The sequence below is a fragment of the Dicentrarchus labrax genome, unplaced genomic scaffold (assembly GCF_905237075.1).
Source record: "Dicentrarchus labrax unplaced genomic scaffold, dlabrax2021, whole genome shotgun sequence".
In the NCBI taxonomy this organism is placed as follows: Eukaryota; Metazoa; Chordata; class Actinopteri; family Moronidae; genus Dicentrarchus; species Dicentrarchus labrax.
Genome location: NW_026136702.1, coordinates 18,494,379 through 18,516,440, shown reverse-complemented (window position 1 = coordinate 18,516,440; position 22,062 = coordinate 18,494,379). Strand labels below are relative to the sequence as shown.

At 42.8% G+C, this 22,062-nt stretch overlaps 1 protein-coding gene across 4 annotated transcripts in view; it reads left to right on the top strand.

Moving 5' to 3' along the window:
- The window catches only part of meis1b (Meis homeobox 1 b), an 80,514-nt gene extending 67,978 nt beyond the window's left edge, over positions 1 to 12,536 (top strand). For 2 of the 4 annotated variants that reach the window (XM_051420758.1, XM_051420752.1), the window contains exons 10-13: positions 2,458 to 2,516; positions 3,973 to 4,062; positions 5,029 to 5,126; positions 10,548 to 10,697. In XM_051420758.1, the coding sequence (XP_051276718.1) occupies positions 2,458 to 2,516; positions 3,973 to 4,062; positions 5,029 to 5,087 (208 nt within the window). In that variant the 3' untranslated portion in view covers positions 5,088 to 5,126; positions 10,548 to 10,697. Of the gene's footprint in view, positions 1 to 2,457; positions 2,517 to 3,972; positions 4,063 to 5,028; positions 5,127 to 10,547 lie in introns of all 4 variants that reach the window. The other 2 variants (XM_051420744.1, XM_051420735.1) reach the window with 1 other exon arrangement.
- Positions 12,537 to 22,062: the final 9,526 nt, after the last annotated feature.

The following is a 22,062-nucleotide window of genomic DNA, read 5'->3' as shown; positions in this document are numbered from 1 at the left end:
TGGGAGGTGGACCGCCAGTTTCCACCATACAGGGAAGGAATGATAAGGAGAGAGCGAGCAGGAGAAGGAAACAGATACAGAGAGGGACAGAGAGGGAGGTATGGGAGGCAGAGTCACTGTAGTTGTTCTTGTAGTAATAGTAACAGCACTTGTAGGGCTAGTAGCAGCAGTAGCAGTGGTAGTAGAATTATTACTTCACCGATGCATAGTCTATTTAAGCCTCAGAGTAAATAAGCACTGGTGCCATATTTCTGGGAGGTCACATCAAATTACAGTCCAATACTCCGTGAGCCGCATTGTACCAGTAACAAAGGCCTGACTTTCTAAGTAGTGCACACCTATTGCCAAAACAACCTCCTTTGTTGCATCAGTGTATTTTTGAGGGAGGTAGAAGGAACCACGTTTTGCAGGAGAGAAACGGAGAGAGAGAGAGAGAGAGAGAGAGAGGAAGGAGAGGCGAGAGAGACTGCAATGAAAGACAAGAGAAAGGAGGTGAAGAGAAGGAGAGGTCAACAGTTAGCTAGTGCTGGCCTCAAGTTGACCTCCTTCTATAAAGGGCCTGGAGAGGAGAGAAGAGGAGAGGAAAGTTAAAGGAATGCTCAGGCCTCCTCAACCCTCCTTGCCCTCTTTCCTCGCTCGTCCTCTCATATCTCCTCCAGCTAAACAGGGTAGCAAGGAAGGGAGTGAAGGAGGGGGGTGTTGGTGATAAAACTCCAGACGTTCCCTCATGTGATGGTGCTCTGCCATGTCAGTGCATTCTTGCATTCCTCCTTAGCTCTCACTGTTTCTGTCTCCCCCCAAATTCCAATTCAACATACTTTATTATAACAAATAGAGAATAAAATAAAAGTGTTGAGCTCAAAGGTTAAAATGAACAACAAAATTAACAATTTCTCCAAAGCGGCTTACAAGATATAACAGGGCAATTATATAAAAACAAAACAGGGAAACAATCAGGCTGATAATCATCCCTGTCTCTTGCTATCTGTCTCTGCCACTCTCTGTCTCCTCATTTCCCTCCAGCTCTGTCTTTAGAAGGCAATACAGGATAGAAAGAGGGCAGAAAAAAAGGAGGAGCGCAATAAAGCCGTTAGGGAGAAGGAATATTAAAGAGATATAAAGCAAGAGGGTTCTGTTCCCTAATCAGGGGTCAAACAGATGCACCAGCTAGCATCCCTTTGTTTCTGCTCCTCCTCCTCTCCTTTCTTAGATCTCATAAACGCTCTTTTTTTCAGCTTCAGAAGCATTGCGCAACTATTGTTTCCCTAAAGTTCGGCTAATGCCCCCCCTTTTAGAGATGAAATAGAAGTGTCCGGTGGGGCAACAGCAGGAACACATAAATCAAGTCAGAAGCCCCAAGAGCCTTCTCTCCTTGGGGTCATTACAGGTCAAAGGGTCATTTCACAAGGGGTTAGGCTGAGCAAGGCCAGAGCGCTGCCTGTATGAGAGAGCATGAATGTGTGTGAATGGACATAGGAGAGGGAGAGAGATTAAGACTGTGTGTGTGTGTGTGTGTGTGTGTGTGTGTGTGTGTGTGTGTGTGTGTGTGTGTGTGTGTGTGTGTGTGTGTGTGCAGTTGAAAATTAGTGAGTAGCAGATTTAAATATGAGTAAGGGTGTGTGTGTGTGTGTGTGTGTGTGTGTGTGTGTGTGTGTGCGTGCATGTGTGTGCACAATAAATGGTCTGACCGTGTGCTTTTATTGGAGGTCACAGGGTAAAGGGGTTTGTCCAAGGCTATATGTACCAAATCCTCCTCCTGTGAAAACACACACACACACACACACACACACACACACACACACACACACACACACTAAAAAAAGCTCCTGCTGTCACAGAGTAACACATGGTCACCTGTCTTAACAGAGTATCACCCAAAACAATGCCTCTCACCAGTGGCAACGTGACATGTTTCTGTCAGCAACACTTCCCACACTGCTGCGCTCGAAGCCAAGTGTGTTAAACAGTCAGCAATCTCAGCTCGTCGTGAGGTGGAATGTCTCCAACAAAGCGAGATGGGTCGACATGTTTCAAACAGGCAGAGAGAAAATCCCGGTTAAGCCTCGCCCCACAAAGACCCCAGTGTTCGGGCCGATGTGACTGTGTATAAACTGAGGCTGTGCAAGTTTGTACAAGTCGTGGACTTTGAGACGTTTTGAGAGACAACTGCCTCGGTTGTTAAGGCTGTTAAGATGTGACTTTTGCAGTGGCTTTAACGGGGCTCAGGGTTGCTTAGGAGAGAATCATTTCTCCATATCACTATTATGGTTAGCTGAGAGAAAGAGGCTGGTTTGGCAATGCGTTTGTTTTTGTGGTGTATGCCAAAATTTCCGAGGTCTTAGTCAGCTATTTTCGCCTGATCTTGTTTTGAGAAATACACTGACTGTGTTTCTGTGTCTTTGTCCCTTCTGCCCTCCTCCTCCCCACCCTCTTCCTCCTCCTCTTCATCTTCTACAGGTTCATTAATGCCAGGAGGAGAATAGTCCAGCCCATGATCGACCAGTCAAACCGTGCAGGCAAGTCTCCTATAGTTACTGTATTCAAGTCGCGCAGGCGAAAGCCATCCGCACTCCATGCACCCGGAGGCCCCTCAGCTGGTAAATACAGGAATGTCCAAAACCTCTCGGGGCTTTCCCCTTCAGTGTCGTGACTGACCACTAAAATTAAGAACCAAAACGTTAAAACATTAACAGCAACCATTAATCAACTTTGACATGCTATTTGGGGTGAGAAACTATTTTATTAATTATAAAATATAATAATTTGGCTGAAAATGAGTTAACAGTGAGTGGATTTATTTTTCTTAGCCCGTAAACAAAACTAGCTGTGTTCTCAGTAAAGTTTGCTCTTAACCCCTTCCTCCCCCCTTTGCCAACCAGGCAAAGAGAAAAAACACTCAACCCTTCCTCCCTGGCTCAAACCAAAACATAAAGAGAACTACACCCGTTTCTTTTTTTGGGTGACCGTTGTTTGGCTTTTTGGCTCCAGACCTGTTTTTACCCACCCACCCCTCACTCCTTTAAACTCCCCCCTCAACCCTATTTGTGGCTGTTTCAGGGAGTGAGGGAAGTGAGTGAGCGGTCCCCCTGGTGCATGGCTTGGTTTGGACTGCCGTAAACTTTATTACCTGTAATAGGGGCCAGAGGTCAGGGTGGCATTAGGGGCGCAGTAAAGTTCAAAGGCATTCAGTGGGGCTGAGTTCTTGCTTTTGCTTGACTGACCCCCAAACAGCCTGAATTGAAGGTAAGTGGATTTCTATGAGAGCAGAACAATGGAGGCGAGGGGAAAATAGGAACCCTATCAGGTTTCACTTATCGTCGCTGTTCAGTTATAGGCTGTATTTATTAGATAAAGCATTTAGGTAGGAGCAGATTCTGAGCCCAGTCACCAAGAATGACTTATTGTTGACACAAAGGAAAACTGATTAGAGCGTCAGCCTGGAACTTATTTTGCTCTTTTGATCATGTGTATAATCATATATTGATAGGAGCAGCAATTATTTTAAAAGAGAGTTTGTTCCCAAACTTTTTTTTAACCACCTTAAAGCTACTTAATAAGAGAAGAAACTGTAAAAGACATACATAAAAAGAGCTTTATCCACATTAGGACTTCACTCATGCTACCATGTTTTATTGGGTTTCTATCAGTTGTCACCTCTTCTTTCAAATCTCATTTTAAAACAAAAGTCCTTGTGTGTTTCAAGTGCAGTGTTTGTTGAACTCTCTCAGTCCGATCCCTATTAGAGCATTTAGACGCATTAAAGTCTACCAGGGGCTTACAGTGGAGAGCCGGCTGAACAGACACGGAGCAGAATGACGTTGAAAGACAACGGTGGCTCCCTGTGCGTGCACTGGCCAACAGATGATCCCGCTTCGGCCACTGAGCCTTAATTAAAAGCACTAATTGACCACTCCATCCCCTCCCTCCAATCCCTCTATCCCTCCCTCCCTCTGTCTCCTCCTCCATCCACAGTAAGTCAAGGAGCTCCCTACAATCCAGATGGCCAGCCGATGGGGGGCTTCGTCATGGACGGCCAGCAGCACATGGGAATCAGACCACCTGGTAAGGCTTTCTCTGCGTGTCTGTTCCTTCCCTCCTCACTTGCTCTTCCCTTCTTTCTCCTTTCTTTGCTTGCTGTTGTAAGCTGATTTTCACGCCCTCCTTTTTCCCCTCTTTCTGAGTCTTGCCTCATCAGGCCTTTCTGTTATATTTTCACTCCCCTGTCCACTGATTCATCGCTACCATCCCTTCCTTCTCACCCCTTTTGCTCTCCTTTCTCACCTTCTAACAGTATCTCAAGGTGTCAGTGTGTTTCATACAGTATCTGCCATGTTGGTGGTTTTATTCAACCAGCACGCTCCTCTTCTTTTCTCGCACACACAAGCACTTAGTGGAAGCTATATGGTCACTGTGTGGTGGTTTAAGTGTAAGCTGGGAAGTATGTGCACCCTAAAACACAGTGATAAAGATACACAGACACAGACACACACACACACACACACACAAACACTGCTACCTCCCCCTTCCTCGACACACCAGAACAGGTGTGGTCAATCACATTACACAACCATCTCCTTCCTCACTCCCACTCCCTCGCTCTCAGTCCCTCTCTCTCACGCCATCAGGTCTAATCCCAGAGTTTGTCCTTAAGCTCCTCTCCTCCTCCTCTATCCCCTGTTTTCTGGGATTCTCTCAAGTCTCTAACCCTATCTCACCCTCCACTCAAAGTCAGCAGGTTTGGATAAACTGCCAGGCTACTTAACCCCCCCACCCCCCACCCCACCTCGCCCTTCCAGATTTAAGCCAGTGCGCTCCTCTGCTTTGGTGTCTGTGAAGTTGGTTTCACAGGAAAGCCATCTCTCTGGTGTTTACCTCAGTGTTTTCCTTTTCCTCTTTACACTTGCTATAACTTGATAAAAGCAAAAGCAGTTAACTTAAATAACTTTAGTTAAATTGCATATAAATATGACACCTTTTTTTACTTTACCATGGTTTTGCATTTAAATCCACTCCCTCTGTGTTTCTCAGGACCAATGGGTGGAATGGGCATGAACATGGGCATGGAAGGTCAGTGGCACTACATGTAGCCCCTCCCCAGTCCAACCAATCGCAACACAAAGGGGGATGTAAGTACAGATGGACATACACCAGCTTACACTTACAAATTGATCTAACTTTCCAGATCAGCAGAGGTGATTCTGCAACATTTTGAAACAGTCTCAGACTCAGATATACATTATTCATGTTTACTGCAGATCAAATGGTTATTCTCCAAACTGATAGTTGGGTTAAATTAAATTGTCCTTTTATACAAACACGCTCTTGTTCTTTCCAGGCGGATCTTTCTCCTTTACTCTCTTTCTAACTGTCCCACCCTCGGTCTGGTGATAAGAGCCTTTGATCACAACCTTGTAACTCTTTGTGTATGCATTGTGTGTGTGTGTGTGTGTGTGTGTGTGTGTGTGTGTGTGTGTGTGTGTGTGTGTGTGTGTGTTTGTGTGTGCATGTGCTTGTGTGTAGCTGTTTCGCTCTCTCACATATCCAATAGCTACAGGACTAAACGTCCTTCATGTCAAGGAGGGGAGGAAAGAAGAGAAGGTTTTTTCAGGATTAAAAAAAGAAAGAGGGAGGATAAAAACAGACGGTTTGAACACATGTATGTCTATACATACTCATAGACAATATACAAATAGCAGTTATTGATGATAATCAATTATATAAATAGGTTTTAAAAAATCGATATTATTGAAAATCAAGCATTTTGTGCATTAGTTTGGTACACATAATTCTATTTTATAATTCTTGGCGTGTGTGTTCTTGTGTGTGTGTGTGTGTGTGTGTGTGTGTACCAAACAGATAGAACAGAGGAGAAAGAAGGTGAATGGGGCAAAGAGGGGAGAAAGGAGGAGAGGGGTGATGAGAAGGAAAGAAGGCGGGGAGGGTTCGAGACAGGGGGTGGGTGGTGAGAAGGGGGGTTGGTAGGGGGAACTGGGGGGTGGGGGGGCAGGTAGGACGTTGCCATGGCAACAGACTGATTGGCAAAAATGTAAGCAGTCGTCGCTGGTGCAAGAAGAGGGAGAGAGAGAGAGAAGTGAGCGCCCCTTAAGTGTCATAAATCTGCCGGGTTGCTGTTGATGCATGAGCCACATTAATACACACACTAACCAGCTAGAGGAGCCCTCCCTCTCTATCTTTCTCTCTTTCTAATGCTTGCTCCATCTCACCCCCTCTTTGTGTTTTTTTTTCTCACTGTCAATTCTCCTCCTCTATCTCTTTCACACAAACACCTTTTTTCTGTTTCTCTTTAATTCTCTGCTTCTCTCTCTTTCTCTCACCTCCTCTACCCCTCTCCCCCCCCTCTCTCTCTCGCCCCAGGGCCAAATAGACTCCCACATAATTCGGGATGTATACAGGCTTGGTGTTGTCACAGTGCACAGTGTGTATAAAGTAGCTATGGGTCCAATTGTTGTGAAACATCATTGTTTAGTATGTGTGTGTGTGTGTGTGTGTGTGTGTGTGTGTGTGTGTGTGTGTGTGAGAGAGAGAATTAATGTTTGCCTGTGTTTGTGTATGTGTGTGAACCTGTGTGTGTGTACCTGTGTGGGTGCGTGTATACCATATACAAAGATTCATATGTGAAATACATGCGTTTGTCCATGTGTGGGTGTGTGCACGCGTATGAATGTGCGTCTGTATAACGGTGTGTGTGTGTGTGCGTATGTATGTGCATGTGTGTGTATGGTAATAGGATTACTCCTGGCACAGGGAGGGGACACAAACTAGTGCAAAATGGAGGAGGTAGCCAGCAGGGTATGGAGCTTAGCTGGGCCTAATTGACTAGATCCAAATTAAATATGCCATCACCAGAGGTGTGACCAATGGATTTGACTTATTCAGTTTACAAAAATAGAGACCATTAACCCTCCACAGAATGCGCGTGCGTGTGTGTGCATACCACGGTGAAAATATGCCACCCTTGTTTCTGTCGCAAATGTCCACGACCAAAGCAAAGACAGAAGATCTCACATCGAATGGTATTTTTCAGGTTTGAAATGCAGGGAGGCATGGTAATAGAAAGGCTGTGCTTTCAGAATGAGATGTGTGTTTGTGTGTCTGTGTTTATGTGTGCGAGTGTGTAAACATGAGGGCTGGTTTGCCGTGTCCAAGCTGCCTCTTTCCAGCAGCTGCTAGCCTTCCCAGCAGACCTTGCTTTAAACAGCCTCAATTTGCCTGCTGAATCTCGTAATTGGGCCACCAGAGGAATCCTCTGCGAGACGGGCAAAGCACAGAGAAGACGAGTAGACAGCGGAAGAAAAAAGACAGAGGGAGAGAGAGAGAGAGAGGGGTAGACAGAAAGAGGGAGGGGCGGATGAAGAGATGGCGAGCGAGAGAAGCGTAAACGACAAGAGGGAGGGGTAGAGGGAGTAAAAGGAAGGAAGGAAGGAGGAGGGAGGGAGGGAAGAAGATAGATGCTGGGAGAGGGATGGTGACAGAAATATGTCTACTCTTGCTCCCGACTAGTCGTTTCTTTACAGCTTCATTAGCTCGCCGTTGCTAGCTGCTAGCATCTCTCCGTCAAATATTGCTACTTTCCTTTCTAGGTCAATTAAATGTAAGTGATGTGTTATATTCTTTCATGACCAATTAAATTAATAGGTTATTACGGGAGGGGGGGAAACGGTTATCTTATTTGATTAAGAGAGCACAGGTTCATTATATTTTATAAGCAATTTTCATTAGCAGAGTTGAGGTTTTGTTACCGCGGGGCTAAATTGAGCGGTTATTGTGCTGGGGAGTGCTGAGCCTTGATACAGAAGGTGTGCCTAGCAGTCACACTGCAACATTAGTTAAAACTAAAACCAATTAGTCCTGCTTAGTGAAAAGCGTTATGCTTTCCACCCAATGATGATTACAGAGCTTATATCCCCTTGCGAAACAATACACCTGTCAGCCGAGATGAAGCCCAGCAAATGAAGCAGAAGCGGGCTGAGCCTTTGATAGCGACGAGAATGACTCTCGAATGACCCTTACCCCCTTTCCCTTCTTCCTCTTACTGAAATTAGCCAGGGGTGGACCCTCAAAACTGTAATTTTCAGTTTCAGGACAATAGTTATCACAGGGTGGAAGAATTAATTATGGCGCAGAGGGTATGGAATTTTTTCTGGCCCTCCCCGCTCTCAGCTTTTCCCAAAATGTCGGGTAGAACGCTTGAGTGAACGCTGCCTGTAACCCCTTTCCTACCAGTCTCGGCTGGAGACCCTTTGTCCCAGGATTCACTGCTCCAATCATTAAGCACAAATTTGTTAACCTTCTGCTGAGGGGTCAAGATCCCGCCCCTCGCCCCCCACTAACACGCACCCTCCCACCGTCACCCCCCACCCTAAACTTCTGTTTCTGGTGGATGAACTTTTACTATTAACGAACACTGGAAAAAAACAGGTCCCGATGGGGATTTTGTGCCCCCTCGTATTGTCCATGTGAATGTGTGTCCCTGTTGATTTGGCCCCTCTGGAATCCCCCTTGGAGTCTAAGAAAGGAGGCCTACAGCTCAATGTATTGATTGGCTTATTAAGGGGAAAACCTTATTAGCAATGTGTGTTCTTTCAAGCACGCATAGCGTTTATTAGAACCTTGACATGGATTTACTTCAGTCATCAGGACGCTCTCGTTAACCAGGGTTACGTATGCAACAACTACAAACAACGTAAAGTTGCAATCCAACAGTTTCTTGATTGTTTTAGGATATATTTGGTTGTAGATGCTCATTATTGTCATAATTAGTCACTTGTCAGTCAAATAGTGACTTCTGCTCTTTGGGTTTTTCTGCTGAAGTTTAAAATCTTTTCCTACAGAAAACTCGATTCACAACATATTACAATTTACTGACATTTGCAAAATATTTAATTGTATTAAAATCCAATGGATCATTGCTGTAAGCATGGTCTGCGCTGCATTCAAGCTAGAATCACTAATGACTTGTTATATTGTAGTGCCACAGGTTATGTCCCATAATAGAAAGATCACAGGTTTGATGCCAATAGGTCCAGAAAGATATGCAACCCCTACCCCCTAACTGATTGAAAGGAAGCTAATTGAAGCTTGCACAGCTCACATAATAGCTCACCCTTCTCTTACGCAAGTCGCACCTGTTCTCTTTAGTAACTCAGGTGAAAACTGATGGATGAGGGGAATAACAAATGAGGGCCCTTGTGTTCAATCCTCTGTTGTCCTCCTCCCACTGCACCTCATTGTCCTTTTCCCGGCCTGCCTTTGTGTCGCCTGTAGTGGCCCTCTTGTGTGTGTGGCAAACGCGTGGATGGGCCCCGGGTGCTCTCAGGTGACGGGCGGCCGTGAGCCTCACCTCTCCTCTTTGGTTTTGACAACAATGGCCGTGGTTCCTCAGTGGTGACTTTCCACCTGCAGAGATGGATGGCGGCTATTTTTGGCTTTAGAGAGAGGAATGTAGGGAGAGAAGAGGGTGAAGATGGATTTTTTTACTTCATATTTCATTGTATGAGGAGGGTCGATGCAGCATGCAGCAGGTTACATCAGTTGAGGAGGTTTTGGTTGAAATGTAGCATCAATAAGGCAACTGCCCTACATGTTCTTTTAGATTTTGTATTACACTTTAAAATAAGATTGAACTGAATGTCTTGTTAATCCTGACCTAAAATAGTTAAACTTACGCAGTCAAATGCTGGCTGTAAACAGTCAAAAGGTACTGTAAATCAAAGGCTAATATTAAGTTTCCTTGTAGTCCAGTTAAACAGATTATCCAGGAAATGTTAAGTACTGGGTCTTGGTATCAATTCAAGTCGATCATGTGTGTTTGGTCTCTAAGTCCTCTCCTACTGTTAAAGTAGTATTACTGAGGGTGTAGGATTAAATCACTAAACCCTCAACTGCTCTCTCTCTCTCTCTCTCTCTCTCTCTCTCTCTCTCTCTCTCTCTCTCTCTCTCTCTTACATCCACACAGTCTTAGTGAAGGGCAGGCTTGGGTCTTTATTCTGACCCAGATGAGCACTACGTTGGTTCTGCAGCAGTTGCCACATACTGTATGCTCCTCCAGGGTCTTATTGGCATGTCTTGCCATGTTCATGTGCTATCGGCCTGAAAATGTAACATGATAGTCTGCTTTCTGAAGTGTAGTGTGATCTATTGTCGTATTTAATGAATGATTAATGACATCTAACTCATTCAACTGTTTTCGTTTGGAGTTAAATGCTTTCTACCCCAGTGGTGGAGACAATATGCCAACTTGCTCAGAGCTTAAATTATATGCATTATATATTATTATTATTATTATTATTATAGTTTTTAATTTGTTCAACTTTATACATTGACCAAATTTACATATCATGGGCGCCAGGTGAAAACTTGTTGTCTCTACAACCTCAGCACTAATCAGTTAACTCTGAATAGGTTTCAACCCATAGGGTACTGTGTAAGTTAAAGGCTTTCACATAACAACAGTGATACTGTCTGACTTGAAACTTACCTGTGCAAATTGATCACTGATTAACCATTTTGATCTTCTCTTTCATCAGAACTGCAGGGTAAACCAGGGGATCACCTGTCTCACAGAGGGCTACGGAGCATGGGAACGGGAATCCTCGACTTCCTGACAACAACCAATAGCAACCCCCCTGTCCACCTCCAAGATCCGGCAACATTTTTATTCGACTGATATCTGCGACATGGAAACCTTCCATGACTGCCTACAATTCTCGTCTATGTATCCAGTGACGGTGATGCACAGAAGATCGAACCTCGCCCCACCCAGATGACCCCCTGTCCCGACAGACCCCTGCTTCTTCTTTGGTGGGCACTTGACTTCGCCCCCTTGCCACTGCCCACTTGGTTCACATGGATTCCTCCATTAAAAGTGATTGCGATTGCGAGCATAGATGACACACGAGAGACACACTGTGTCCTTTGCCTGTACCTTTGGCGAATGCAGCACCTGGTGATATATTCTAGACTCTTTGGCAAACAAGAGACTTCCTGTGAAGAGCACTCCACTCTTTGGGATGACGGAATTGGACCAAGGAGAAGCCAATGTCTGTATCTGACAGGACACTAACAGAGCAAAAGAGGTGCCCTTTAAAATATAGTGGATTGAAACATGGAAGGAGGGAAAGCAAGAGAAAAGAAATTAAAAGTATAACTATATCAACCCCTACTTTGGGATGTGAGTGGAGAAAGAAAATATACTGTATACTGTTGTAAAATTACGCTGGACTCTCACAAGAACTGGGAATTTAAGTATTGTAAATGCTATTGTATTGTTCTGCATATTATGTTGTTTCTAATAGATTTTTTAAAAAAAGGATGTGAACTTTTTTCTCTTTTTTTTCTGATTTCTTTCCACACTATGTGTGTGCCGTCTCTCCATCAAATTTGACCTCCTGCCCCCTCCCTCCATTGAATCACAATGCATTTTTAAAAAAAAAAAAACGTGAATAAACGAACAATTCGTTCAGTTGTCATTTCTCGCAGGCCTTTATTTGGATGGTGTGATGGCGATTCAGATGTCCTGGTTTTGTTTTGTTTTTTACACACAGCCTATCCACGTATGCGGGGTGCAAACAATTGGTTTCACTGTTGCTGTGTTGTTTTTTTTTTTTTTTACATTTTCATATCAGTTGATGATATCTTCCTCTGCTGGTGCAAAGTTTTTGTTAGTATAAAAAGCTCTCAGACCATCTGCGGTCATAAAACTCTCTTAAAACTCAATGGATTAACTCCAAACACAGTGACATCAAGCTAAACACAGTTTCTAAGAAGCTAACATTTTGGATGTACAAGGTTTTTAATCCAATTGCCACTGTCCAATTTTTCTTTTTATCCATTTCATACTCTATTCACACAAAGACAGACACATAATGTAGGTGTCAATATGGCTAACATCATGACGGGCTAACAAACATAATGCAGAGTTTCAGTTAATGCTCAAAAACAATCTAAAAAAAATCACTGTGGATGGGAAACTACAAGTGTGTGTCCCACAAACATGTTGTTTCCTGTTTTTCTCCATCTGTGTCTGTGATTGAGGGCCTCTGAAAGTCTATTCCAGTGTCCTATTGATGTGTTTTATGTCACAAGGCTGAGCACTCGCATGGCCAATAGATTCTCTTCCCCTCAGTGTTTGATGCGGCCTGATAACAGGGAGAGGAAAGCTATGGGAAAACACCATTTATACCACAGTCCATTCATTTTGATATAACCAGATGATGTAATGCTGATCAGACAGGAGAGAATGTAAAAGTCACTGTTTGTGTGTGTGTGTGTGTGTGTGTGTGTGTGTGTGTGTGTGTGTGTGTGTGTGTGTGTGTGTGTGTGGTGGTATGCATGTGAGGGGGAACGTGTGTGTGCATACATGCTTGTGTGGGTTATCAATGCATCCATTATCCATTGCTTCAAACATGTATTACGCACATCCTTTGAAGACAAGTCATGTTTCTTATGCTTTTACTTTGAAGGGTATATATGTACATCTGTGTTGTAAATAAATACTTTTTGTTCAAATAACAGAACTCAGAACTAGTCTCACGTTATCTTCCTACATTCAGATATGAAATGTAAAAATACACACAATAGTTGTTAAATGATTTTAATTAAAAACAAATAAGTGATGCTGAAATATCTAAATTATACACAAACATGTTTTCATGTCGGCAAGTGCCCATTGAAGAAAGCAGAGGTCCATCTATTCTTAAAGAAACATGCACTTAAAGTCAACCTTCCTCCCATTGCTGTGGATAATGTGCAGCTAATGCATGCGCTATGCTGTAATTTTCTCGCACATGGAGAGGGGAGGCGAGGAAAGAGGGGCTCGGCAAGAAAGCGAATTATCCTTCATTTAGCATTAAAATTCATTTAGGTAAAATTGCTACAAACATGTAAATGGGGAGATTAGTTCTCCCTCACGCCTTGTTGCCCGCAGTCAAAGGGCTCCACTTGAAGCCCAGCGCGCTGCAGCCGATGTTGTCTCCGGGATACACTGCACTTCAGGAGGCAGAGACTGAGCCGACTGAGGAGACGAGAGGCGAAGAGCCGAGCGAGTTTTGTCTAATTGATACATTTCGGAGAGCAACCCTGAATCCCAAAGTCAGTGTCTTGTTTTTTGTTTTTTTTTTCTTTTAAACCAGCGAACAAGAGAGAGTCTGTTTTATCCATAACAATATGCGCGTGTAAATCAATACTCTCCCCTTCTCCCTCTCTATCTCTCCTCCGCGCAACTATTGTGTTTTTACTGCCTTTGCCGAAGTGAATGCTATTTACACTAAAGAAGAAGAAGAAGGAAAAAAGCCACGCTCTTAAAAAACCCAGGCGACGTTTTAATTGCTTCGCCTCTCCACCGTGGCTGGAAAATCCGAGGCTGTGAAATGTGAATTCCTGAGCCTGTGGCCGCTGGGAGCTGTGGAGACAGAGAAAGCCCATGCTTGACTGCCCTCTTTAGGGAGGCCTGGTAACTGTCCGGGGCAGGGACGTTTGGAGATGGCGCACAGCACCACCTCTCCTTTTACGCACGGACGTAAAACCGCACAACAACGCGTTTGGAAGTTTGATAAAAGTGGGAAAGCTAAGACGAGACACAAACAGAGTGTAGCTGCAACCACTGCAAAATACATTCACACGAAAAGTATTTTTTACATCTCCATTGTTTTTTGTTTGTTTAATATGAAAAACAGATATTTCTTTAAATAATTAAAAACTGTGTCAGTCAGGTGAAATAATTGTTGTTTTCACCGCATTTGTTTAAAGTGCCACAAATGACTTCTGTCCTCTACAATAAAAAAACACATTTGATTCAATTCAATTCTTAAAATGACTTGATTTGACTTCTCAACTCTGTGACATTTTTGTTTAAAGAGAAATATATTTTAAAGACTAAATTCCTAGTTAAATAATAATAATTGATTATATACGTGTATTAATATTTACATACAACTTCTGATGTATATTATCAGAAGTAAAACACTTTTACATGATAGTGATTTTGTCTGTTTCGTTGTCACTGCTGACCTATATTTCTGCTGAGATGTCAGTGTAAGTTGCCTTTTGACTGTTTGTGTCTTCTGCAGTTTAAAGGATTTTTAATGCACGAGACTATATGAAGTTTGACTTGTGCTAATTTCAAAAGCTGAGAGTCAAAACGTAATTTGAAGTTAATGATGATGGTAGGCCTACCCACCCCTCCTCTCTCTCTCTCTCTCTCTCTCTCTCTCTCTCTCTCTCTCTCTCTCTTCTCTCTATCACACACACACACACACACACACACACACACACACACACACACACACACACACACTGACCGCAGAGTGAACTGTCAGAGTAATGAATGGAGCAGAAATGTGTTCCAGAGCAGTGGAGGTGCCCGGACAGGCCTGTCTTCCTCCCACAACAACGCAGATATTTATGCGCCTTTATGGTTCAAACAGGGAACTTGGACAACCGTGGCCTCGTGTTCTCTGCTGCACTACAAGCCATGACAAATCTCGGCGGCAATAATGTGTATAGGCTTATTAACTAAAATCACCGGATTGTAAGTGGTTGCTGAACGCCGGGGCCTGGTGGTTAAACTGTCCCTCTCAATGTGTAGCTACTGAATAGAAATGTAAGTTGAAAACTGGTTTATTCTGTATTTCATGCCAAATTCCGGCAACGGAAACGGCACACCATTTTTCCTTGGATATTTTTGTTTTTTATTGCCAGTTATTTATGATGATATTTAATTTCGTCTGCGCAACAACCACTGGAGGTTTTAGTTCAGAGTTTTTGGACAAAAAAAAAAGGAAATCATATTTGTATCGCAAGTAAAACTGACTTCAGAAAAATCGAGGCACTGTATTTTTTTATTTTCCTTTATTCTCCTCAAGAGAGCCAGCTGTTACATGTTTGCCATAAAATGTGCAGAGTATGTAGATTAACTAAACCGGCATCTATTAGGCTTCATACAGGGTCCAATTCGAGAGGGGAAATATTTAAGAAATGGTAAAGACTTTACATCAGTGTGCAACAAAACAATATTCAACCAATCCATTTATTTTCCAAAGCGAAAATCATTGCAGGAAATACACATATGGACGAAATGACACGTCAATATCTGAGCTACTTTATGAAATCAATATGGACACAAACACAAATTAAACAGTAGCCCCCCACACGCCTCGCAGGACAAACTTTCCAACCCCCCCAAAACCTCCACCTTCAAAGGTCGCGCGGCAGCTGGTTTCGAAACAAAAGAATGAGGAAAAAAGGAGGGAGAGAAAAACAAAAATCTGTTGGTGGGGAAAAAGAGTGAGACAGAGAAAGAGAAGAGAGGAGGACTGTTGAGCGGGGGCCATTTTGGATGTCATCTGTCTCCTTGGCGACGGGGCCCCGGCCCTCAAAAGCCCCTTGGGCGCACGGATTGTTTGAGAGGAGCCCGCTATTTTCTGCAGCATCATTTATCACTGTCACCACATAATGATTCCCCTCGCAGCTCCTTATTGATGTTTGTAATTGCATTATCTCATAAGGGGGGATGATCAATGGAGCCGAGAGGAGCATCGAGGGGTCAGGAGATGTCGGATTGCTGTTTGTCCATTTAATGCAACCAGGCTCTCATTATCTGCAGCCTCTCTGCGTTCAGGCTAAGTAACGTTTGGTCTGCTCTCCTCTGAGGTTTCACAGAGAGCAGGAGGAAGAGGAGGAGGAGGAGGAGGAGGGCAGGAACAGCTCGTTTCATTTGTTTAACCCCAAGCCACTGCAGATAAAAAATTAGAAATGCAAAGGAGAGAGAGAGAGGAGAGTGAAAGTAACGTGATTAAGTGTTATGTTATTAGTTCCATTAAGTCTGAAAAACGAGACTCTGAATTAAAGCGCACAGCTTTAGGCTCTTGGGCATCCGTCTTGTAGTGGTCATATAACTTGTGATGATTAAACATATCTATAACAATATGCCCTCGTGGTTAAAGCGTTCAAATTGACCTTATGCATATTAAGAGAAAGAATTAACAGGAGAATCTGGCGAGAAAATATTTCAAACTATGATTTTTTTCCTCCTTTTTGTTTGCTCCATGGACAGAAGTAGCGAGTTTGGGATTATACCGTTTTGAGTTCTGAGATATGGAGCATCAGGGCCAGACGATGCTGTTTGCAGAGACTCGTGTTGGGGGGATGAAGTCATGAGATCCAGTTTCAGAGCCCGACCGAGGCCCCCCGCGTCAAACAAAATGCGATACTCTCCCTTTCCAAACGACCATAAGGAATACCGACGTAATTACTGTGACGTGAGTAACTTTAAGTCGCCCCCCCAAACCACCTACACAGAAACACACAAACAAACACACACACACACACACACACACACACACACACACACACACACACACACACACACACACACACACACACACACCAAGCAAATCTCGTATCACACGCATTTCTCTACTTTATAAAAAATGACACGATGGCGTCTTTTGGGACGGTCAGACAAATTCAATTGTACATTTTAACTCTTTTATTTGACACTACAAACTAGATTTGTTTGTTTTAAACTAAATACAAATCATGTTCTAAGACAGAAATAGTAAATGAAGGATATGCCACAAAATTTAATTACCGGTGACTCTTCAGCGATTCTTAAATATTTCCATATTTTCTCCTGCTTTTGCAAAAATTAAATTGAATAAAAGAATGATGTGGAGAAAATTAAAAGGGACTCGTGTTAGAATTTAAAAGTTGCTACATTGGAATATTTACAATACTTGGACGGCTGCTGGGTCACGTTCTGCAGTCTTGCAGTGAACACGCTGCGCGTCATGGCGCACAAGGGGGGCCTGTCAGCAGGTATGAGTGTGGAAACCAGGGTCAGGGATTGGAGGCATGCGTACTAGTGTGTGCCAGACACAGACACTGACAGAGAGTCTGGTTCAGAAATACAAGCGGGTAACAGGTAAACGCCTTAACAACTGTGGTTTTTTTTGAGAGAGAGAGAAATTACGCACAGCTCATTCAGAGCAGGAATCTTCAACGGGGGATGTAGGCGCGGGGTGTTTCTCCACTCTCCAGCTTATGACCAGAGACATCCGGTACTTGGGATAACATGTTCTTGGCCTCGGTGCTTCCCTGCGAGCTGCTCCTGCTGCAAGGAGGTAGACGCCGCTGGCAGCGCACCTTTCCAGAGGGGAGAAAGAAGCAAACCGCGGCTGGTTCATAACCAGAGATGTTTCTGTCAGCACCTTCCTCCCTCTCTCTCTCTCTCTCTCCGTCTCTTTCTACCTCTCTCTCCCTCTGCCTCTCTCTGGAAGGTCACCTTGGCAGCGCCAGGCAGGGGCAGGAGAGCCAGAGGAGCAGGGGGGGATGTCGGCTCCTCAGCTCACCTGGTGAGACCGGATCCAATAATAGCGACCTCGCCCTCCTCCCAAACACACACTCACACACCACAGCCTGTACCCCCCATCCCCTCTCGCCCCACCTGCTTGTGGATATAATGATGATGACAGCTTGGCACAGAGCAGAATCCTCTTGCAGCTCCTCCACACTTTCCCTATGAAGTGTTATATTTCCACCTTAGAGTAAACACTAATTTATTATATCTTCATGTTCTCCTTCCTTCTCCAACTGAATCGTGCAATTCACAATTTCGCCCAGATCTTTGATGCACTGAAGCTTTAAACAGTGACTCAGCTGTTCAGAGTCGGCGGTTCGAATCCAAGAAGAAGATCTCCGGGCGCAGTAATAACCTTCAGGTCTCTGCCAGGATATGAGACTGGGGTGACAGTAGAATGGCATTATCGCTGGCGTGTAAAAAGCATTTGATTTGAAAATCTGAAAAAATATCGAGATTAATATATCTCTGTTAATATAAGCACTTTTAAGAAATTATTCTGTCGCTTACTTGACAGTAAAAAAAAATCTACCTTTGAGGATTATTATTATTATTATTAGTGTGAGTATTATTATAACTAGTTGTATTAATATTACTATTATTATTATTATTAGTAGTAGTAGTAGTATTAATATTATTGTTATGTTGGCCTATTCTGCATATTTTTCTTTGTTATTTTTTGTGTGTGTAAAAAAATTGCTCGTGCTTGGAGATGCCAGCCCGCGCGTCAAACCAGTTTGCGTCTTGACGCGGAGCCGCCCTCATTAATTAGCTCGTGCATAATTGCATGGGTGAGTTTTAATTCTGCTGTCTCGCGGCCTGACTCAAGGCGCCGCCTTCACTCTCTGCGCAGTCGCGCCATTGAGCGGCTGCTGGGACTGTCTGACTGCTTGGCCTCCGTAAGTAAACAGTGAGGGAAGCAAGTCGAGACAGGACAGAGGGGCGGAATTCCAGCCACAACACAGTGCTGATAAAGAATTGGCCCTGAGCCACGTTTTTCTTTAGTTTATTTATATGTTGAGGCTACCTTACCGTTCATCATACAATCCAATCTATGCTCTGATCTCAAAATGTGTGTTGGGTGATGGTGGTGGTGTTTTTAGAGTGTTTTTAGAGACTTGTTGGGCTGTAAGCTTTATTATAAAAGGTGATGGTCAATTTAGGATTGAATATACTGTAGCAGCTGCTTGAAAGTGTATTACAATATACTGGAGTTGATAAGCCACTAAATGTAACAGTGCTTACTATAATATTAGTTAAAGGGATGAATAAGAGACAGACCTATTTTACATTTTTGAAATGTTTCAGTCAGAGCTGGCAAAGACCTCTCATAACATGAATATTTGTCACAATTCCAAAATAGGTACAACAGGTGCTTTTCATTACAAAACAAGCTCTTATCTTTATATTGGAATCATATTTTTTGTTAGAAAAGGAGTTACATTTGCATGTGGAATTGAGTCTAAACAAAACTGGGACGAGAATAAGTTTTTGTAAAATCTCCCTTCCACACTCTCACTGTAGTAATTGATAGAACCGAGGCTGTGAATGTGCTACACTCCTCTCGCATATTCATCAGCCTCACATCAGTGATGGGTAAAGAAAAATGTCAGCTCTACGCGCTCTCACCCTGTCAATCGGTTTCCACCCTCCAACTGTGACAAAGTGCGTCTTCATCTCTGCTGTTGTTTTGTCTCTGTTTCCCTACGCCTGCTTCATTGCAGCCTCAAATGTGTGTGTGTGTGTGTGTGTGTGTGTGTGTGTGTGTGTGTGTGTGTGTGTGTGTGTGCATGTGTGTGTGCGTGGGGGGCAGCTGTAACAATGAAAGCAGCTTTGACATAGTCATTTAAGTGTAACCTTAGTTCAGATTTAATTTGTGGAGTTGGACAAAGTGATAGGATTGACCATGATATTCAGTAAAAACATGCAGTGTTCTCCAGCAGGCTATTTTCTGTCTGTCCCTTGTGATTCAACTTTCTTTACACTTTTCTCTAATTAAGTAAAACTTTGATTACTGTGAGTCTCAGCAAGTCCAGACTCTTGTGCTCCAGTTTACAGTTTCTTCTTCCTATATATAGTCTTTTTTTTTTTATTCAGTTTGTGTCACTCAAACAACCACTTTTCCCTTCCACTTCCATTCTGTATATGTTTTTTATGTAATTGTTGACTTGGTTGTAATTAATCTCCATCCACTCACCTCTCATTTCTGCCACACATGTAAACCCGGTTTTGGCAATTCTGTCTGCATGTTGATCTTTTGGATCTACTTAAACTGTTCAGCAAAACACAGATGTTATTTTCGGTGTCTGATTTGTTGTTTATTGCCATGTGTGCACTGTTTTTCTCTTTTAAAGGGATGTTTGGACATAAAACTTCCTGGTGGTCATTAGTGGTACTACATAACTAGCTATAATAGCTCCTCTTAATTTTACCAATTGCACCCAAAGTGATAATTCCCCAAAATAATTACAGACCACAGCATTTTCAGATAAAACTCTAGAAACTCTAAAAGGCACATTACATACCAATACAGTTGTTAGAGCCCGTGTGTAGAACCTTCATGAATTTATGCATTTATGGCATCTTTAAAATTGTTATTTAAAAAAAAAAATGCAATAGTTCTGGTGACAATTGGTGTGTTGCTTTCAACATGTCATTCTCTGAGGGCTGTATCCAAGTAAGAAGCGTCTGTTTAAGATAAAATATTTAAATCCCTTATGTAGGGGCTTTAACTAGTCAGTTATGCATTTTATTCCATATGACAGAATGTGAAGGAGCAAATGCCCAGATTGGCGAGACAGTGGCAATGTTGCATTTCAACTTAAGTCACAAGCCACTTGTCACATTGATACGACAGCATATATAATCTAATATCTGTGTCATATACACAGTGAATGTAATAATCATGAGTATTGTTTATTCAAAACAAGAAAAAATGAGGGGTTGCACATCTGATACATAGTTGGATTTAAGGCTTCAAAGTAATGAATAACTATTGATAAGGCTCTACTGAGGCTTGCACTGTCTACAGGGTTTGAAATGCCTTATATTTATCCTCATCCTATCTATGTTTTCCATATAGAAAGTGAAAAACTGTCACATCTGCAGAGTTGAATGATAAGCACACGCATTCAGTCACACAGAAATGACATGTTTAAAACTTTTCTCCACGGCAATTTTTCACTGTCTTTCTCTAAACCCGTGGATCTCGTCACACAATTTGCTAAGCAAATCTCAGCCAGGGCACAGAAAGAAGAGGCGGGGGCTCTGAACGTGCATGTCCCTGCAGGCCGACACTGTGCAGTGTTATGCTCGGCGCTGCACAATTTATGGACCATGGACAGTTTATAAGAAGCAATGTAGTCTATCAGAGAGGCAGGCGAATTGAGGACAGGAGGGGGATCGTTTCCATGCAGGAAGCTGTGTTTTGGAATAATATACGCCATGATAAAGATGTTTCCCCTGTGACGTAAAACAGCAGGGAGCACCAACGGCCACTTACTATTTCAACCAAATATGAAGGAGAGTCTTTGAGCTGCCATACTTTTTTTCTCTTGTAAGCCTTGTGTGAAATGTTAAGATGTTGAGACTGTGGTTGCTCTATCCCTCAGTTCAGTTTCCAAAAGCAATTTTGGTGGCATTTGAGTCAGGATGTAAAGGATAATTATTGAAAAGGCCATGGCATAGACAGTATAGTTATCATGGAGTAGTCACTGTGTGTGGAAGTATGTCTAAGGCCAATTTAGTCACACAGAAAAAAACTACTAGTATTGCTGCCTGCCACTATTAAATACCATCTGCTACAAGCTTTTTGTAACAACTGCAACATTAACTATGATATAGTATGAATGGATTTACAACTACAATACAGCGAAACAACCTCCTTCTAATTGAGTCATTTTTATCTGTAACTGAGTCTGTAAAACAAGTTACAATTTCTGAGAGATTATTTCAATGCAAATTGTATTTTCTAAAATTAAGTTTAATTCTTCTACTTTTCCCGTGCAGCAGTTTGTCTCATTATTTTTTGTTTCAGGATAAAGACATTCATTTGGTTGATAATTCAAGAAGAGAGTTGATTTGTATATTGGAAACAGGTTAGAAACTTCTATGGAACAAGCTGATTTTTGGAAATGGAGATTGTCAGCATTGTACTAATAACAATTGTCTAAGAACAGCGAGTTTTATTGACGGTAAACAGAAAATAGTTATTACAGTTCATAATACGTCATATATAATTTATAATCCCCCCAATGACTTGTTGACTGAAACCAAAATAAAAGAGTTCTGTCATTCCAATAAAATCTAGTATGAAACTTTACAAGTTCCCCCTGAAAAATGATCCCCTTTTATTATGTCCTCACATGATGTTTATGACTATCAAGCGACTCTTCAAACACTGTGACGACTCCAGCAAGGCCTTGATGAGACGTGACTCACCTCAAAATAACAATGTTTACTGCAAAAGCGGAGAAAGAGCCAGAGAAAAAAGTGAAAGAAGCTTAGAAATGATGGAAGGACACGACCCACCTCCCTCACAAGGATGACATCTGTCGAGGCGGCGGTGTCACGAGGATGGCTTGTTATGCAAATGGATGATTCAGCCCCATGAGACACTGACAGGCCAAAGTGCTAGCTAGCTTGACATCAATGAAGGCGTCACTCTTCTAGCAGGGCGGCGCGTT